Genomic DNA, 20,538 nt, shown 5'->3' with positions numbered 1-20,538 from the left:
TTGCTTGTTTCATTTTTGAGAAGTAATTATGTAATTTTTCGTTGTATGTTTTTCATTTATAATATGTGAGGACTCTGAAGAAGCCATTAGGCTTCCTTCCTGTTGTGCACTGAAATATATATAAATGTTGTATGTCTAGTGTATGTACTTATATATCTTATATATCTCCTCTGGTGCAAATACAGTAAACTAAACTAAAGCTAAGACTCCTACAGTCCTCAGTGTCCGGATCCTGAAAATACAACACAACACAAACCCAGGAGACTCATCTGAACCAGGATCTGGATTCAGTAACCCCTGCTGCTATGTGGATTATTAAACCTGCCTGTCCTGTTCTTTGTTCTGCTGCTGAATGCCTCTGAAACTACTCCTGATCTGGACTGAACTTAAACAATAATTAGTATATGTTTGTTTGATGTCTTCTGAACATTAAACGTGTCTGTCTGACTGTCTGTGGGATGTTAAACACACAAGTTTGAATATAATGCCGTCAGTTGAAAGCGGAACAAAAAGCGCACGCACTTCCACTGTCGGAACTTAAACAGTGTGACACCCAGCGGAAGTAAACAACACAACACGCCCGTAGCGTTAGTTGCTTGCTCGTGTTGAGTGAGCTGGAGGAGACCGTATTGTAGTCGTAGTGCAGCTAATTCTTTCAGGTGTAATTAAACAGCAATGTCTTCTTCAGTAAGGTATTTGAGAGAGTTTGTCAACGAGCGAGTAACTGCTGCTGCTGAAGAAATATTCAGAGTTTAACAAAGAAAAAGAAAAGAAAACTTTCGTCAGCGCAGACTGTTGGATATTGTTTGGAAACCCGAGACAAAGTTACACAGGATAGGTGTGTATGCACTTTATTATTTTAATTATGGTTACAACCGCAGATGTCTGACTTTACGATCCAAAACTTTTTCCAGGTTAGTGGGATACAGCGCTCAAAACTAACGTGAACATACGTAGTAATGTTCCCTCTGTATGTAAAAGAGAGGTGACGATAAATCACGTTTCACGTATCCTCAGGTGACGTCTATGTGCTGGATTTTTTCTAAACGGGGTTTTAGCTAGGAAATAAGCCCACTTACTGCAACGTTGTTCATATTTTGGCACAATGTTTATGTGAATAGACCTAATTTTAGCCATATTTTCTTTGTAAATAATACAGTTAGTTGCTTGGGCAGCATGGTGGCCCAGTGGATAATGTTGAGTTTACTTTACATAAAGTAATAGTCAGAAAGAATGCTTGTAGCCTACAGTGTGTTGTTACAACAAAGTAATAGTCATAAAGAGGGAAAATATGACCTCAGATTCACATTACAAAATGTGTTATGCATCTGGAATTAGTAAATTAAAAAAATATGTTTTTATACATTCATAGTCTGAGGAATTATCATAGTTTCCTAATTATTAAGCTAGTGTTGCTATGCATTAATTAATTTCACAACACTAATAATCCATAAAATCATATGAACACTCTTTAAATTGAATTGAATTGAATGAGTAATTTATTGCTGCCTTAACTCTATCAGTTCCTGGCGGGGAGTGAAGCAGAAGGACCGTAGGCTATGTACGCTGCTCAAGCAAACGCTGTTTGTTGTGGCTATCTTAGCAATGTTATTCATTTTTTGTACTGCGTGCGCAGAACGTATTGTGGTACTTGGCCGTCGGCGGTAGTCTCTGCAGTATGTTAGAGGTGCTATTTTTTGGCCAAGACTACCGCCGACGAGTGCCAATGTGAGGCGACACCACAGTCAGCCGTCTTTGCCACTAGTCCCCGCCCGTTGGCTTGGTGTGTTAGGGCCTTTACGGGGGCTGCCCTATTCCTCTATTCCGACGCATTGACACACGCTATTCAAATCAACCTTTTTGTAATCGATGATGCCGACAACGTCGATGAATTGTCCCAGCCTTAATTTGTAGTTACTGTAAAACCACACGCAGACAGTGCTTGCTGCAACATAACATTACGAACCGAAAGCTGCAACTCTGAGACACTTGCTAATGTGCTCCAGTAACCAGGACAGAAAGAAAACTAATTAAAACTAAATAGCGAAGTTCATGGGAGCTACTGGCTGCCGCATCTGAAAAAAAGTGTGACAATACCCTAACGTTAAAGGAGTAGCTCATCCATTTTGTGTGTGATCAATCTGGTGTTGGTAATTAGGAGGCTTGGCAGTGTCGATTTGTGTGGTAGTTCCCTTAGCCGCGCTAGCAAGCCCGGCCGGGCATCCTTGCTTCTGATTTCTCCCCGCCTTCGTTGCCTCCCGCTCCCTAAAACAATTCAGTGAGCGCCCGGTGGTCTGGCTATGTCCTCCAGAGGACAGGTCATGCCTTCGCGACGAAAACTTGAAGTTTATTCCCCCTCAAAAATAGGTAGGCTAATTGAACACTGTAGTGGTTATGGTCACATCAGTGACTATGTATCTACATGGAAACGGGCCAAATAATGTCTGTGGCTTGCACAGCGATAGCTAGACAAGGCTAGCTGTAGTCTGGCGCTGAAGTCCTGGTGTAGCAGGAAAAGCAAGTATGCCGGCCGCGCCTGCTAGCGCGCTAAGGGAACTACCACACAAATCGACACTGCCAAGCCTCCTACTCACCAACACCAGATCAGTCACACATAAAATGGATGAGCTACAAATACCCTAGGGAACTGCTGCGTGATAATTATAACAGAAGCCTGGCTGAACACACTTATCACGGACGGCAGCTAGCAGTTAACAGCTAGCAGCTAACAGCTAAAAGCTAACAGGGCAAGCTACCTACTGGCAGGATTGAGACAGGGTAGGTGAATTTAAACAATGTTTGAGTTGAAAATGCATCTTGTTGTCACGTAAGGGCCCTCTTCATGTTGCACAGACATTTTAATTGCATTTTGTGTCTGTTAAGAGGCACAAAAGCACTGTAAAACTTGCCCCGACAAATGCCGTTTTAGCTCAGTTGAAGCTCGTACAGCTACTCCATGTTGACCGCATTGATTTGGGTCGTGTTTTTTTCAATCTAAAGTACACGCATATTTATAAGTGATCAAGAGTAACGTAAAAATTGGCCGGAATTCTCCTTTTAAGTTATTTGCACGGGTGCTCTTAAATATATTTTACAGTTTGCATACAACTATTTTTAGTCGCAAATGCGAGTGAAACGGTCAAACTGTCGAGCCCTGTACACTTCATTCTGTTTGTCAAAAAGGGAGGACCAGATCAATCAATATGCATATTGTTCTTTGACATTTCAACAGAGTTATGGCTTCTTATAACTGATGACATCTGAGAAAATGCATTGATCACCTGAGCAAAAGTTTTGTTGTTTATTAATCAGCATCCCAAAACCGCAGAAACTGAAACGGCTTCAGAAAGAAATACCTGCTTAGTGAAATAGATTCAAGATAGAATATTCAGTTTCAGTGTGAAGAGGGTCAGAGAGATGGACAGGTTTATATTGTTCACGTTTGGACTGAAAAGACATTGACACTCTTCACCTTTTTGTAAATTGCATGTTTTTTTTCTTCTCAAATACAGACTGGAGAGAACTTGAGGAGAACTGTGCTCAGAAGACGTTTGATTTTACGTGCATAGAGAGTTTGGCAGTTTGCAGAGGAAAGTTCCCGAAGTCATATTAACATGGACTCGATCTACAGTGACCACACATACTCACACTGTTTCAACCATCGAGGTAAGCTGATGATTGCTATTAGAGCTGCGTGATTATGTTTTTGCTGATATTGCTGTATGAAAAAATACTGACATATTAATAAAATGGCATAAATAGCTCTATTTGGAAATAACAAATCATTCTCAAAATACTGGGGTGATTTTTGTAGCGGAGTGTATCTGCATATAGTAGAATATCAAAAATGAAAAACAACTTTTCTGATGTGAACCATCCTTTTTTTAAACTTTACGAAGACAAAAGTAAGTGAGCACTGTCACTAGTGCTGGGCGATATGGCCAAAAATTTGTATTACAGTATTTTTTTAAGATTCTGGCGGTTTTACAGTATATCACAGTATTTTCTTTCTTTTGCATGACTGGTCAGGTAGCAACCAAGATTATTATAGTTTTGCATTTTTCATTTTTCATTGTTTTTTTTTTTCTTTTTGAAAATGCATACTTGGTTTAGTTTTTACTAGTTTTACTCGTTTTTTTAAATATGGGTTATTTATCAGGGCCAAGATTCAAAAAGTTCAGAAAAAGTATTGTGTAATAATAACTCAACAAAAACATCAATCATACAATTTTAGAATGTATTCAACAATAACACCAGTGCATAAAATGTACACATGATGAGCACAAGCATGTAAACAGTCTACGCTAGACGCAGCAGTAAGTGCGAAATGTGTAAGTGACGTGTGCCAGGAAAAAACCTAAATAGCCAATAGACTAAAGAAGACATACATGAACAGGTGTGTTGAACTTTGGTTCGAGTAAAGTGGCGAAGTTTTTGAAGTCAATCGACTCCCACAGTTGTGTTGACATCCCAGTATCAATCGACATATTAACCCATGCTTCCTCCCGCTTGTGGTGTTCCTGCATGTTTACTAACCAGCAGCTATCGGGTCACCGGTGAAAGCCCTCCTGTAGTGTTCTCTGTCCTACGGTGGTCTCCGTCATGCTGCCTGGCCCTGTACCCATACATCCACACCCTGTACCGGGGTTAGCTTCTGTTTTGGGGAAAGGGGGCTTTGCGTTCTCCTTTGCCTTGTTAAGGTAAGCTAGGTTAGCCTCCTAGTGCATGCTTCTCAGATGTATTTTGAAATTCGTGGGATTTTTCCCTGTAATAAATTGTCCACATATTTTACCACCTTCCACCACAAGGCACTTGCTTTTATCTGACACAGTCATAATCAAATAGGACTGTCACCTTATTCCGACTTTCAGTACCGCCATGATGCCAGGCGAGGGGCGTGGACTATGTTGTGTTCAATTTGACATAGAATGTTGGAATTTCTTGGTTCCCAGTCGGAAACTATATATGTCTATGTCATAAACTGTATAAAACATCTCTATGTTCGGAAATATACTCTGAAAGATAGAATGTTATTTGCTCTATGAAAGACATTGACAAAGACGAAAACTAAGGACATTTACTCGATAATTTTATTTTAGTTAGTTTTGCAAACAGACATTACAGTTTTAGTTATCGTTTTTTTGTAATGCCTCGTTTTTACTTTTATTTCAGTTAACGACTTTTTCCCACCTAGTTTTCATTATTTTGTTCGTTTTCGTTAACGATTATAACCTTAGTTATGTAATAACAACGCATTATGTAATAAAATGTCAAAATGTTATAACATTTCACTTCATTATATAACACCCGCATTATGTAATAATCTGCCGCATTTTGTAAAAAATGATAACATAATGCGACGATTCTTACAAAATGCGGGGTTGCACTTTTTTATGAATATGTAATAATATGGTACATTATGTAATAACCAACCAAAATGGATGTCTTTTTCTCTGCTACTGGCTTTAAAAGGCATTTAAAGAAAAAAATCAAAAGCTAATGAATATATTTCACCATGAAATATTTTAATTGCCTGTCTTATCTTTACTGAAATGCAACATGGTACATGCAAATGTGCCATTTTGTATTGAACATATAAATGATATACTAGTATATTTTCATATATATATTTATATTTTCATATATATATTTTGTTGTCGGTAATATCACTGGCTACAGCCACTAGGGAGTTCAGTGAGCTACCTAAAAAAAAAAATGCAAACTACTATGGATGGGGGGGAGAGGCTACATGCAGCAGGTGCACCTACATGAGGATGCCCCTTTTTTTTAAGAAAATTGAATAATATGGTGAATTACCTAATGACCACCAAAAATGGATGTCTTTATTCATATTTTATAAAATTGTTATGCTTATTTAATGCACTTTAACATGAATCATGGTGACTCAAAATTTATTTTATAAATATACTATTTGTTCTGTAGATAAGTATTTCCTTTCTTTGGTTCAATACACACACGCACGCACGCACACACACACACACACACACACACGCGCACGCACGCACACATCTGCCATTAAGCTGTCAGGGTTTTGCATGGAAAACAGAAAAAGACCAATATGGAACAGTACATTATTTAAAATTCTTAACTCTTTCAACGCCTTATAACAAAGTGCTTGTCTGCAACTTGGATGAACATTTGTTTTTCTTTTCTTTTTCAAACCACCTTACGCTTACATGTTAGAAATAATATTAAACACACTATCTGGATTGTTATTTACAACTTAATTGTGGCATAGAATTACTACTACATTTCAAACTACATTTAAACCAAGAATACTTATTTAACCAAGGAATTGTCCGGCGTGCACTTAAGGAGAACTCCAGGCAATTTTTACGTTAATCTTGATCGCTATACGTATGTGAGTACTGTCGATAGCAAAAAAATCCGCTGAATCGGTGCTAGCAACACGGAGCTGCTGCAGCTAATGCCCAGAGCTCACTTTGCTAAAACGGTAGTTATGGGGGCCTAAGATAAAGAATGCCTTTGTGCCTCTTAACAGACACAAAATGCAATTAAAATGTCTGTGAAACAGGGCCCTTACATGACAACAAGATGCGTTTTCAACTCAGACATTGTTTAAATTCACCTACCCTGTTAGCTGCTAGCTGCCGTCTGGGATGAGTGAGTTTTTTTCAGCCTGTGTGTATTTGTAGCATATATATCCATTTTGTGTGTGAACGATCTGGCGTTGGTGAGTAGGAGTCTTTGCAGTGGGCATCGGTGTGGTAGTTCCCTTAGCCGGGCTAGCAGGCCCGTCCGGCACCCTTGCCTCTGCTTCCTCCCCTCCTTCCTCGCCTGCCGCGGCCGACAACAATCCAATGAGTGCCCGCTGGTCTGGTGGATGTCCTCCGGAGGACAAGTCATGTTTACTTCCCCCTCAAAAATAGGTAATTGAGCACTGTAGTGGTTATTACCATACATAAATATGTATATATAAATAAACTGGTCGAGTCAGCTGCAAACTATAGAACTGAAATGATCCATAATCCATTTTTTATGTTAAAAACAGCTGGTCGATATGGCTTTTTAGAAATGGAAATTGAGTTTTAGACAGGGCCTCAACGACACAGCACAGTAACGTTATATGATCAAGCCAGATAGAGAGACACTGAAGAGAGAGAGCGCCCAGCGGCGTTAGAACAAAGCAGTTAATCAGAGAAATAAAACGTGTTTTTCGCCGATTCATCACTAGAAGTGTAAATGTAGCAAGCTTTCCAATATCACTAACGTTATCCACATTCATATTCAAATGATATATCCAGCTACGAAAAAGCCTAAAAGTCGTTGTCATGGAGATGATACACCATCTAAATATGCAAACAGCCGGAGAAAATTGTTCCGTGGTCCTCAAAGCTTCCAAGAGATTGACAGGAGAGTGTGTTATTACGTGACTGAAAAACGGAATGATGGGATGCCCATTACCAGAGCAGTCAATCAGCTGAAGGCCTTGGAAATGTTTACCGTTAATTTCAATGTGACACTTTCATCTGAAAAGATATTGAAAATATTATTTCATTTAAAAGATGTTTAAAAACAACAGCCTACCTTGTTTTATTCAATGTGTTTTATTAGAATTATTTCCAAATAAAATTATTTTCTTTATTAAGATTAAGATTCTATGCCACATTTAGGTTGTAAATCGTTTTCAGTAGGCCTGTAACAATTATCTAACCGCAATTATTTTACATAATCAAGGTTATTTTGTATGACCGCACTTAAAACAGCTTTTTTTTTTATTGAGATCGGTCGCACTTTTATTTTTTAATCTGTACAGAACAACTTGTTTGCTAACTTTGCTGCCCAGCTCGTGGTTTTCGTGTTGTACTATTAAGCTAAAGCTATGCTAGCGGCAGTTGTCACTTGTTGCCACAGCAACTCCAAACATCCTGGGCTGTAGCCGTCTAAAGCCAGAGAAACTAAAGCTATGGTTTTTGTTGATGATTCATGCTTTGTTTTTATTGACGGGAATACAGTTATTTTCATTCAAGCAAAAAATTTAATGTTTTTTGATGATTAAGAGGCGTAGTTTACTTTGTAGGCTGTGAACCTGCATATCTGGGTCACATAACAGTGATATATAACAAAAGATGTATCCTGGGATTCATTTAAACTTTAATTTCTAACATGTCAGCCATTGCTTAATGGCGTGTGTGTGTGTGTGTGTGTGTGTGTGTGTGTGTACTAAATTTACAGAACAAAATGTATACTTACAAAATGTATTTTGAGTCACCATGATTCATGTTAAAATGCATAAAATAAATAAGACAATTTTATTAAATATGAATAAAGACATGTACATGTTTGTTGGTCATTAGGTAATGCACCATATTATTCCATTCTATTCCCCGCATTTTGTAAGAATCGCTGCATTGTTATAATTTATTACAAAATGCGACATTTTATTACATAGTGTGGGTGTTATTACATAATGACATTTTATTACATTTTGACGTTTTATTACATAATGCGTTGTTACAGGGCCTTTTTAGAGGTTTATAATGTTTTTTTCGGTCAGTAGTACATATAATATATATTTTTTTATGTAATCATGTTTACTAAAAGCTTTGATTACTAAAGGGTTTTGCTTGGCTCCATTAGATATGTATGTGTGTGTGTGTATATATATATATATATATATATATATATGTATATATTATACAGGTACATTATGTTACATTTTTTATAGTGTAAAATCATAACAAGAGTTAGACACACCCAGAATATCGAATGTGTGTTGTTTTTGATTCTCGACATGTGGCTGTTGCCACAGCCAGAAGACAAGTTTTGTTTCAAAAGAAGCTGGAAGCAGCAAAAGAAACAACGGTGGCTAAACTATTTAAAAATGGAGGGTTTGTTCACACACCCCCGTCTGTCGCTAGCAATGTTGACGCAGTGATTAGTGAAGATTCTCTCCGACCAATCAGTAGTCTGCAGATTTTCACGTCACCTTTTGGATAAGGTACGCCAATAGTGTGGCTTAAACGTCAAGATCCTCTTCCAAGGGGTGGGATTGGACCGGAGAGGGACATGGTTTTCATAGGATTGGAGAAAGCTTAACATCCCCACATGGGTAACCACTTTCTGCACAGATTGGTATTTGTTAAGCAGACTAGGAAGACGTTAAAAAAGACAATGACTTTGGCTCCTGAAAAAGAGTAGACAACAGCGGATCTCTTTCTAATATTTCAGTAACTAAGAGAGGCAGGTCAAAAGGAGAGGTTGCCTGATCAGGCTCCCCTGCCGGATCGGGCTGTGCTGGCCTGCCTCCCTCTACTTTTGTTATATTATTAATCTAACGACTATGAACAGAAGTATGTGGGCCTGGTTAGGCGGATGCTGCAACTCCTCACTCCCTAACTATAAGCTTTATCAAATAGGAGAGTTTTAAGTTCATTCTTAAATGCAGTGACAGTTTCTGCCCCCCGAACCCAGATTAGGAGCTGGTTCCATAGGAGAGGAGCCTGATAACTGAAGGCTCTGGCTCCCATTCTACTTTTAGAGACTCTAGGTACCACAAGTAACTCTGCATTCTGGGAGCGCAGTGCTCTAGTGGGACAATAAGGTATTAGGAGCTCTTCTAGATATGAAGGTGCTTGACCATTTAGAGCTTTGTAGGTCAGGAGAAGGATTTTAAATTCAATCCTGGATTTTACAGGAAGCCAATGCAGAGAAGCTAATACAGGAGAAATATGATCTCTTTTCTTAGTTCTTGTAAGAAGCATTCTGGCTGCCTCATTCAGCATTCGAGCTGGGGAACGGTCTGTTGGCTCTCTGAGCTCTGCCTGGTCCAGCACGGCGATTGGGGCATGACCAGCTATGCAGAAGTGAAACGGAAGGAGATACAGACCTGCTTCCTGCTCTTCCAAAATTCGAGAAACTATTTCCCAGTTGAATGGGTCAGAAGATGCGGTTATCAGTCAGAAAATGTACTGCCTCACTTTCTTCCGGCAGACAATTTGTCAAGCAGCAGAACATTAGCCTAAGCATTTGCCGTGGCTACCATGCAATTGAGCAGGGCCTCATCCTTTCTGATCTGGTGCAGCAGAGTTTTCCTATCTTCCAACATAGTACATTTCTCAGACAGACTGGTTGGAGAGCAGAGTGGAGGCATGAATTTTGAGAATGGAAGTATACTAGCTCTTATCTTAAAAGTCAGCAACGAGGCAAGGGCTTAGTATTAAATGATGGACTTTGCGGATCGGAGGTAAAGCAGATAAGGTAATTACAAACCGGTGTCCTTATTGGAGTCAATTTAGTAAAGTATTTTTAAGATTCACATTAATGGCTGTTTGTGTTTCAGCTTTACCTTCAGATGTCCACAAAGTGACTGTTGGTGAAGAACATCCACATGAGTGGAGCCCCAGTCTGGACCAGGAGGACACAAAGCCCCCACACATTAAAGAAGAAAAGGAGGACCTCTGGATCAGTCAGGATGGAGAGCAGTATCAAGGGCTGGAGGAGGCAGATATCACCAAGTTCCCATTCACTCTTCTCCATGTAAAGAGTGAAGATAATAAAGAGAAACCTCAGTTCTTACAGCTTCATCAAAGACAAACTGAAGAGATGAAAACAGAAGCTGATGGAGAGGACTGTGGAGGATCAGAACAAGATGGAAACACGCATACATATACATATTTACAACCAGATACTAATGACAAGACCAGAGTACCTCATTCAGGTATGAACTCTCTGAATAATATTGAAGACCCTGTCAGTGATTCCAGATGTAGTGCTGGTGAGAAACCATTTAGCTGCTCGGAGTGTGAGAAAAGATTTGAACGCAAGGGACATCTGAAGACACACATGAGAACCCACAGAAGAGGGAAACAATTGAACTGCTCAGTCTGTAAGAAAGCTTTTAAACACCGTGGACATTTACAGCAACACATGGAAACCCACACAGGACAGAAACCATTTAGCTGCTCAGTCTGTAAAAAAGCTTTTACAGAGAGTGGAAGTTTAAATAAACACATGATAATCCACAAAGGAAATAAAGCTTCATTAGAGAGTGGACATTTACACAATCACATGATAACCCACAAAGGAGATAACCCTTTCAGCTGCAGTATTTGTGATAAAATCTTCAGCAGGCCTCGTCAGCTCAGAAAACATAAATGTGTTGGTCAGATGGAAACAGAAGGTGATGGAAAGAACTGTGGAGGACCAGAACCAGCCAGGAACACATATCCAGATTCACGTTTACAACCAGATGCTGATGACAAGACGCAACACTTTTCTGAACCTGAGACTGATAACAGTAACAATTCGAAGGAGACCAGAGAACCTCAGTCAGGTTTAAACTCTCTGAATAACAATGAAGTCCCTGTCAGTGATTCCAGATGTCGTACTGGTGAGAAACCATTTAGCTGCTCGGAGTGTGGGAAAAGATGTGACCGCAAGATACATCTGAAGTTACACATGAGAACCCACACAAGAACTAATACAACAGTTAGCTGCTCCATCTGTAAGAAGGCTTTTACAGCCAGGGGACAATTTTACAAACACATGAGAAACCACAGAAGAGGGAAACCATTTAACTGCTCACTCTGTAAGAAAGCTTTTAGACAGCGTGGAAATTTACAGGAACACATGAGAACCCACACAGGAGAGAAACCATTTAGCTGCTCAGTCTGTAAAGAAGCTTTTGCAGGGCGTTACAGTTTGTATAAACACATGACAATCCACAAAGAAAAGCAATCTTTATTAGAGAGTGGACACATGAGAACCCACATAGCAGAGAACCCTTTCAGCTGCGGTAATTGTGACAAAATGTTCAACAGGCCGCGTCAGCTCAGAAAACATAAATGTGTTGGTAAGATGGAAACTGAAGGGGATCGAGAGGACTGTGGAGGACCAGAAACAACCAGGAACACATATCAAGATACACATATACAACCAAATACTGATCCCAAGACTGGAGACTCTTCTGAGACTGATGACAGTGAGGATTGGACCGAGGCCAGAGAACCTCAGTCAGGTGTCAACTCTCTGTGTAATGATGAAGTCCCTGTCAGTGATTCCAGATGTGGTACTGGTGAGAAACCATTTAGCTGCTCTGAGTGCGGAAAAAGATTTGGCCGTAAGATCAATCTTAAGTTACACATGACAACCCACACAAGAGAGAAACCATTTAGCTGCTCAGTCTGTATGAAAGCTTTTACAATGAGTAGAAGCTTAAAATATCACATGACAGCCCACACAGGAGAGAAACCATTTAGCTGCTCAATCTGTAAGAGAGCTTTTAAAGGGATTGGAAGTTTAGTAACTCACATTAGAACCCACACAGGAAAGAAACCATATAGCTGCTCGGTCTGTGAAAAATCTTTTACGCGGAGTGGGTATTTAAAGAGACACATACAAATGCACACCCGGGAAGGGAATCCATTTAGCTGCTTAGTCTGTAAAAAAGCTTTTACACTGAGAGGAAATTTAAAGCTGCACATGCAAATTCACACGCGGGAGGGAATCCATTTAGCTGCTCACTCTGTATGAGAGCTTTTACAGTGCGTGGACATTAAGGAGAGAAGAGAATTGAGAATTTAGGCACCATTGTGTTCTAATCTACTATCAATCTAGGCTAAAGTCAACGATATTAAAAATGTATGCATGTTTCTTCCTTTAAATTTAAGTTTGTGGTTGACTAGCAGGCCGGCTTTAGTTGTTTCATAAATTGATTGATTGTGTTTGCTGATTCGCTCTGCATGCAGAGCCTGCATGTAACACACCACCAAGTGTGTATCCATGGACACTTAAATCAGTGTAAATAACATTATATCAAGGACAGATTTATGTTGTAGATTAATGTTCCGTTTCCAGCGTCGCGGCTCAGAACTATAACGTAAGTTGTGACATATCCCTTGTTTCTTTAGGCTAACTAACATTATATTAGCTTTAGCCTGGCTGGTAGCAACAGTCTGGCAACTCTTCGGTGAATAATGGCCAGGAGACGTTGTGATAACGTTGCATTCAGGTGATTTATTTTGTCTTTTTAGCGAACATAAAACACTGACTACTGTAGGTTCACTACCCCTGGAAAAGCATCACTGTGTCTGCGGCAGCTGTCGCTTACGGTACTTTTCTACACGCGAGAGAGCCTCACTTCCCATAACAAACCCCGTAGGACTAAGGCTGAATCTCATTTCTCATCTTACCCCTTCCCCTTACCCCTACCACTTCGTCTTACGCCTAGCCCTTGTCCCTCGAAACCAAGTGGTAAGGGGTAGGGGTGAAAAAACCTCTATGAAATGAGACGCCACTTGGTTACATACATACTTAGGTCTGTTTGCAATAAATATGTCTATACAAACTGCACGGTGTGTTGTATATCTGTTTGTTATGACTGTTTTGAATGTCATTGATGTTCAGAAACACAACAAAAATCTAAACATAACGCATTATATATATAATTTTAAGTTCCCTTGGCCTTTGGAAGGTATGGTGAAGGGTATGTGATTATGTGAGGCTATTTTAATTCCAAAGGCCAAGGGAACTTTATCAGGATGCATAGTATCCTGGATCCATGAAATAACTGGCCTTTAAAAATAAAAATCTGCCTGTCTCTATAGGAATTTAACATAGGGGTGTGTAAATTTGTACCCCCTGTATTTTAAGGAAGAACATTTATTTATTTGACGATACATTATTCATTAACAAAGACAATTGGTGTTCTTAAAGGTTGGATTTTTCCAAATCTTTTTAAATCAAGGCATTAAGATCAATTTACAAAAGATGATTTTTTTTATTCCTCTTTTTAGTCAACTTTAGCATGGGTTCATAAACTTATAAGCACCACTGTACATACTTAAATTCTTACGGTGCTAGCCTTATTTTGTATTGCATCTTGCATATATAGTTGTGTGTGCTAACATAGTGGCCCTCATTTATGAAACGTGTGTACGACCTAAAACAGATTCCTACGCAAAGCTCGGCATTTATCAATTTGAATGTGAGCGTAGGCTGTGAAGAAATCTCACGTCTGGTCTGAACTCGTGTACGCAAGTTTTGGAGTCAGTGTGGACTTGCGGTGCAGCATATACTCAGTTTAACAGGAGAAGGAGATGTCATCAGTTGATCACTTATCAGCAATGGCAGATCTGGCTCTTTTAGAAGACCTCTATGCGCCGGTCTGCAACATTGTTTTAGCCTGTGGGGTTCTGCACAACATCGCGCAGGAAGACACCAGGGACGGACTGACAATCTGTGCGTTCTGGAAAAGTCCAGAAAGGCCGTCCAACCAACGGCCGTCGGCACAAAAAAGTCTATTAAAGCGATATTAACAGCCAACAGCGGGGGCGAAATACAATCACTTAGGCCTATATGCTACGTGTAAAAATAAAACTGAAGAAGAAGAGTCGGTACATCATTAGACGAGGTATGTTTGTTCTTGAAATTTGCGGAGTTAATTTCACATCAGCAATACTGGTAAATCCCAGGAGCAGGAAACATTTTAGGCTGCCTTTATCCCTATCTTAGCAAATTGCATAGTCAGCTCAACATGTGTGTGCATCATGATTACGAAAATGATCGTGCCATTTAGTGCTGTCAAACTTAACGTATTTAATAATTTCTGTTAGGTTAATTTGAAACACGATTTCACTTGGATGTATATGAGAGGTTGTAGTGAGCTCACTTTTGCTGCTAGGATGAAGACTATGGTATTACATTAAACGGTAAAACAACAGGTATGCATACCACTCTAAACATGCTAACAAACAGGAAAGGGGGCTAAATAATTCACCAAATGTTACCAAAAGTTTAACCAAAAAATATATTTTCTTTTATATATATATTATATACTTTCATATATTGCGTTTACTATTGTGGAACTGGCAAACACCTGGTGGTTGTTTGTGAAAGCTTCACAGACAAAATTGATAGGGCCTAGTCATTTTCATCATTTCACAGCCTTAATATGAATCAAAAGTGTAATATGACATTGAGAAAATATTAAATAGGTTATTCAATGCTAATTCTTTAACACAAAGCAACACATGTTATATACATTTATATTTGAATAGTTATAGTATATAGTAACTAACACTCTCAGTGTAGTTTTGGTATAGGCCTACAATATATCTAATCCCCATGTTCAAGTACAGCAAGTAGCCTACTTTATCACTGAAAGTGTTGTCAGTAATACTCTGTACTGTTTTATAATTACAAGTTTGTGTAATTTGGGGTTTCTGTAGCCAGTGATATTTCATTATTTGTATTTTATTTTCAATGCAGATGTAATGGCATTGTACATTTTTAGTTTTTGAAGGCTGAGGCCTCATTAATAAACACAACCCCAATTCTCATCATTGCTTTTGATGTTACTTGCTGTGAATACCTTGTCTGATAGGCTACAGTATTGTGGCATAGTATCAGGACATCCTGGCTAGTGTCTGTCGCACGGACGCGGGCCGAATGGCCGGATGATGGGCCTTATTGGGAGAAAGTCCAGGGCTGTTTTTAGCCCCAGTCCGTCCCTGGAATACACGGTGCCATAAATGTATTGATGGAGCCAGATGACCCGATGCCCAGAGAGCAGTGTCCAGCACACCCCAACTGGAAGCTATACAAATAAGACAAGATATTATTCCTCGCTAAGCTTTAAAGGCAGCCTATAGTGTTATGTTTGGCAATGATATTCAATACAGGAAACATGACGATGCACAACCTTTTTATTTATTCTTCAGGTTTTTGTTTCTCTTTCAAGTGAATGATTTATTTCTGCCATTGACTGAGTTATTTCGGCTTGGTTTTCCAGCCCCGGGGCTGTCAGGAGACAGGGTCGTGGTGGTGGTCCAGCAAGGGGGGCGGAGGACACGCACTCTCCCTCAGCTGTTGCCTCGTTCTGACTCAAAACAAACATAAGTAAAATAAAAGCATAAACTCCGGATCGCTACCGTGTGTTTATTTAAATATAAGTACACCTACATGTAGGCCTAAGAGATTGCAATAGAAGCCTATAATTAGGATAATAATTTAAACATGTACATACTTAAATTCTTACGGACCTAGCCATATTTTGTATTGCATCTTGCATATATAGTTGTGTGTGCTAACATAATGTGAGCGAGAGCAACGTTTTTTTTTGACAAATGATGCAGATTGGTTCTCTTTCCATAGCCACACTCACAGCTGATTGGGAGGCTGGGCTACTTAACTTCCTGTTTGCCTACACTCAGGCTCGTCTTTGGTAGCAGCTCGTTCCCCCTCGTCCTCCAAACGTTTTATTTCTGTGATTACTGTGCCATGTCTAATCAGTTAGGACTTCTAGCAACATGACAGCCAAGTAGTAGGAATTCTACTGTTCTGCTGTTAAGATTGTAACTTCATGTCAAGTGATACTAAAGAATTATTTAGCAGCTGATCGCTGTGAGCAGGGTTTGAACCTGCGCGGGGAAACCCCATTGGATTTCAAGTCCAACGCCTTAACCACTCGGCCATCACAGCTGATTCACTGGGCATTCTTCGTCCAGTCAGATTGTTTCGGGAGAGACTGTTAAGAGGCAAGACAAGGGTTTAACAGGAGAAGGAGAAGTCATCAGTTGATCACTTATCAGCAATGGCAGATCTGGCTCTTTTAGAAGACCTCTATGCGCCGGTCTGCAACATTGTTTTAGCCTGTGGGGTTCTGCACAACATCGTGCAGGAAGACACCAGGGACGGACTGACAATCTGTGCGTTCTGGAAAAGTCCAGAAAGGCCGTCCAACCAACGGCCGTCGGCACAAAAAAGTCTATTAAAGCAATATTAACAGCCAACAGCAGGGGGCGCAAATACAATCACTTAGGCCTATATGCTACGTGTAAAAATAAAACTGAAGAAGAAGAGTCGGCCTACATCATTAGACGAGAGTATGTTTGAAATTCTTTGACGTGAGTTAATTTCACATCAGCAATACTGGTAAATCCCAGGAGCAGGAAACATTTTAGGCTGCCTTTATCCCTATCTTAGCGAATTGCATAGTCAGCTCAACATGTGTGTGCATCATGATTATGAAAATGATAGTGCCATTTAGTGCTGTCAAACTTAACGTATTTAATAATTTCTGTTAGGTTAATTTGAAACACGATTTCACTTGGACGTATATGAGAGGTTGTAGTGAGCTCACTTTTGCTGCTAGGATGAAGACTATGATATTAAATTAAACGGTAAAACATCAGGTATGCATACCATTCTAAACATGCTAACAAACAGGAAAGGGGGCTAAATAATTCACCAAATGTTACCAAAAGTTTAACCAAAAAATATATTTTCTTTTATATATATATATTATATACTTTCATATATTGCGTTTACTATTGTGGAACTGGCAAACACCTGGTGGTTGTTTGTGAAAGCTTCACAGACAAAATTGATAGGGCCTAGTCATTTTCATCATTTCACAGCCTTAATATGAATCAAAAGTGTAATATGACTGAGAAAATATTAAATAGGTTATTCAATGCTAATTCTTTAATACAAAGCAACACATGTTCTATACATTTATATTTGAATAGTTATAGTATATAGTAACTAACACTCTCAGTGTAGTTTTGGTATAGGCCTACAATATATCTAATCCCCATGTTCAAGTACAGCAAGTAGCCTACTTTATCACTGAAAGTGTTGTCAGTAATACTCTGTACTGTTTTATAATTACAAGTTTGTGTAATTTGGGGTTTCTGTAGCCAGTGATATTTCATTATTTGTATTTTATTTTCAATGCAGATGTAATGGCATTGTACATTTTTAGTTTTTGAAGGCTGAGGCTTCATTAATAAACACAACCCCAATTCTCATTGCTTTTGATGTTACTTGCTGTGAATACCTTGTCTGATAGGCTACAGTATTGTGGCATAGTATCAGGACATCCTGGCTAGTGTCTGTCGCGCACGGCTACGGGCGAATGGCCGGATGATGGGCCTATTTGGGAGAAAGTCCAGGGCTGTTTTTTAGCCCCAGTCCGTCCCTGGAATACACGGTGCCATAAATGTATTGATGGAGCCAGATGACCCGATGCCCAGAGAGCAGTGTCCAGCACACCCCAACTGGAAGCTATACAAATGAGACAAGATATTATTCCTCGCTTTTAGAAGGCAGCCTCTAGTGTTATGTTTGGCAATGATATTCAATACAGGAAACATGACGATGCACAACCTTTTTATTTATTCTTCAGGTTTTTGTTTCTCTTTCAAGTGAATGATTTATTTCTGCCATTGACCAAGTTATTTCGGCTTGGTTTTCCAGCCCCAGGGCTGTCAGGAGACAGGGTCGAGGTGGTGGTCCAGCAAGGGGGGCAGAGGACACGCACTCTCCCTCAGCTGTTGCCTCGTTCTGACTCAAAAAAAACATAAGTAAAATAAAAGCATAAACTCTGGATCGCTACCGTGTGTTTATTTAAATATAAGTACACCTACATGTAGGCCTAAGAGATTGCAATAGAAGCCTATAATTAGGACAATAATTTAAACATGTAAATACTTAAATTCTTATGGCCCTAGCCGTAGTTTGTATTGCATCTTGCATTTATAGTTGTGTGTTCTAACATAATGTGAGCGAGAGCAACGTTTTCTTGACAAATGATGCAGATTGGTTCTCTTTCCGTAGCCACACTCACAGCTGATTGGGAGGCTGGGCTACTTAACTTCCTGTTAGCCTACACTCAGGCTCGTCTTTGGTAGCAGCTCGTTCCCCCTCATCCTCCAAACGTTTTATTTCTGTGATTATTGTGCCATGTCTAATCAGTTAGGACTTCTAGCAACATGACAGCCAAGTAGTAGGAATTCTACTGTTCTGCTGTTAGGATTGTATCTTCATGTCAAGCGATACTAAAGAATTATTTAGCAGCTGATCGCTGTGAGCAGGGTTTGAACCTGCGCGGGGAAACCCCATTGGATTTCAAGTCCAACGCCTTAACCACTCGGCCATCACAGCTGATTCACTGGGAATTCTTCGTCCAGTCACATTGTTTCGGGAGAGACTGTTAAGAGGCAAGACAAGGGTTTAATAGGAGAAGGAGAAGTCATCAGTTGATCACTTAGCAGCAATTGCAGATCTGGCTCTTTTAGAAGACCTCTATGCGCCGGTCTGCAACATTGTTTTAGCCTGTGGGGTTCTGCACAACATCGCGCAGGAAAACACCAGGGACGGACTAACAATCTGTGCGTTCTGGAAAAGTCCAGAAAGGCCGTCCAACCAACGGCCGTCGGCACAAAAAAGTCTATTAAAGCAATATTAACAGCCAACAGCAGGGGGCGCAAATACAATCACTTAGGCCTATATGCTACGTGTAAAAATAAAACTGAAGAAGAAGAGTCGGCCTACATCATTAGACGAGAGTATGTTTGAAATTCTTTGACGTGAGTTAATTTCACATCAGCAATGCTGGTAAATCCCAGGAGCAGGAAACATTTTAGGCTGCCTTTATCCCTATCTTAGCAAATTGCATAGTCAGCTCAACATGTGTGTGCATCATGATTACGAAAATGATCGTGCCATTTAGTGCTGTCAAACTTAACGTATTCAATCATTTCTGTTAGGTTAATTTGAAACACGATTTCACTTGGATGTATATGAGAGGTTGTAGTGAGCTCACTTTTGCTGCTAGGATGAAGACTATGGTATTACATTAAACGGTAAAACATCAGGTATGCATACCACTCTAAACATGCTAACAAACAGGAAAGGGGGCTAAATAATTCACCAAATGTTACCAAAAGTTTAACCAAAAAATATATTTTCTTTTATATATATATTATATACTTTCATATATTGCGTTTACTATTGTGGAACTGGCAAACACCTGGTGGTTGTTTGTGAAAGCTTCACAGACAAAATTGATAGGGCCTAGTCATTTTCATCATTTCACAGCCTTAATATGAATCAAAAGTGTAATATGACATTGAGAAAATATTAAATAGGTTATTCAATGCTAATTCTTTAACACAAAGCAACACATGTTATATACATTTATATTTGAATAGTTATAGTATATAGTAACTAACACTCTCAGTGTAGTTTTGGTATAGGCCTACAATATATCTAATCCCCATGTTCAAGTACAGCAAGTAGCCTACTTTATCACTGAAAGTGTTGTCAGTAATACTCTGTACTGTTTTATAATTACAAGTTTGTGTAATTTGGGGTTTCTGTAGCCAGTGATATTTCATTATTTGTATTTTATTTTCAATGCAGATGTAATGGCATTGTACATTTTTAGTTTTTGAAGGCTGAGGCCTCATTAATAAACACAACCCCAATTCTCATCATTGCTTTTGATGTTACTTGCTGTGAATACCTTGTCTGATAGGCTACAGTATTGTGGCATAGTATCAGGACATCCTGGCTAGTGTCTGTCGCGACGCTACGGGGCGAATGGCCGGATGATGGGCCTATTTGGGGAAAGTCCAGGGCTGTTTTTAGCCCCAGTCCGTCCCTGGAATACACGTTGCCATAAATGTATTGATGGAGCCAGATGACCCGATGCCCAGAGAGCAGTGTCCAGCACACCCCAACTGGAAGCTATACAAATAAGACAAGATA

The 20,538-nt window shown here is 39.6% G+C and overlaps 1 protein-coding gene and 2 non-coding genes across 4 annotated transcripts; 1 reads left to right on the top strand and 2 right to left on the bottom strand.

The window, feature by feature from the left end:
* The first annotated feature begins 603 nt into the window (after positions 1–603).
* On the top strand, positions 604–13,321 carry LOC120554208 (gastrula zinc finger protein XlCGF57.1-like). 2 transcript variants are annotated; one of them, XM_039792943.1, is made up of 3 exons: positions 604–838; positions 3,513–3,666; positions 10,325–13,321. In XM_039792943.1, the coding sequence occupies exons 2-3, from the start codon at positions 3,615–3,617 to the stop codon at positions 12,514–12,516; spliced, it is 2,244 nt and encodes a 747-aa protein (XP_039648877.1). In that variant the 5' UTR covers positions 604–838; positions 3,513–3,614; the 3' UTR covers positions 12,517–13,321. The 2 variants fall into 2 exon arrangements, with proteins under 2 accessions (XP_039648877.1, XP_039648878.1); XM_039792944.1 differs by lacking the exons at positions 604–838; positions 3,513–3,666 and adding an exon at positions 4,656–4,700.
* A 3,061-nt stretch (positions 13,322–16,382) lies between these two features.
* trnas-uga lies at positions 16,383–16,464 on the bottom strand. Its single transcript has one exon. It is a non-coding gene; the product is annotated as a tRNA-Ser (tRNA).
* A 2,384-nt stretch (positions 16,465–18,848) lies between these two features.
* Positions 18,849–18,930, bottom strand: trnas-uga. The gene has a single exon. It is a non-coding gene; the product is annotated as a tRNA-Ser (tRNA).
* Between the last annotated feature and the right edge of the window lie 1,608 nt (positions 18,931–20,538).

This window comes from Perca fluviatilis, chromosome 24 (assembly GCF_010015445.1).
Source record: "Perca fluviatilis chromosome 24, GENO_Pfluv_1.0, whole genome shotgun sequence".
NCBI classification, from domain to species: Eukaryota; Metazoa; Chordata; class Actinopteri; order Perciformes; family Percidae; genus Perca; species Perca fluviatilis.
Note: the sequence above shows the minus strand (reverse complement) of the source record. Positions and strands in the feature narration are given on the sequence as shown.

Bases quoted from the DNA above. Each gene is read 5' to 3' on its own strand.
- LOC120554208 (XM_039792943.1), top strand. From the start codon at position 3,615: ATGGACTCGATCTACAGTGACCACACATACTCACACTGTTTCAACCAT. The intron at 3,667-10,324 runs GTAAGCTGATGA...TTTGTGTTTCAG, and splicing joins ACACTGTTTCAACCATCGAG to CTTTACCTTCAGATGTCCAC.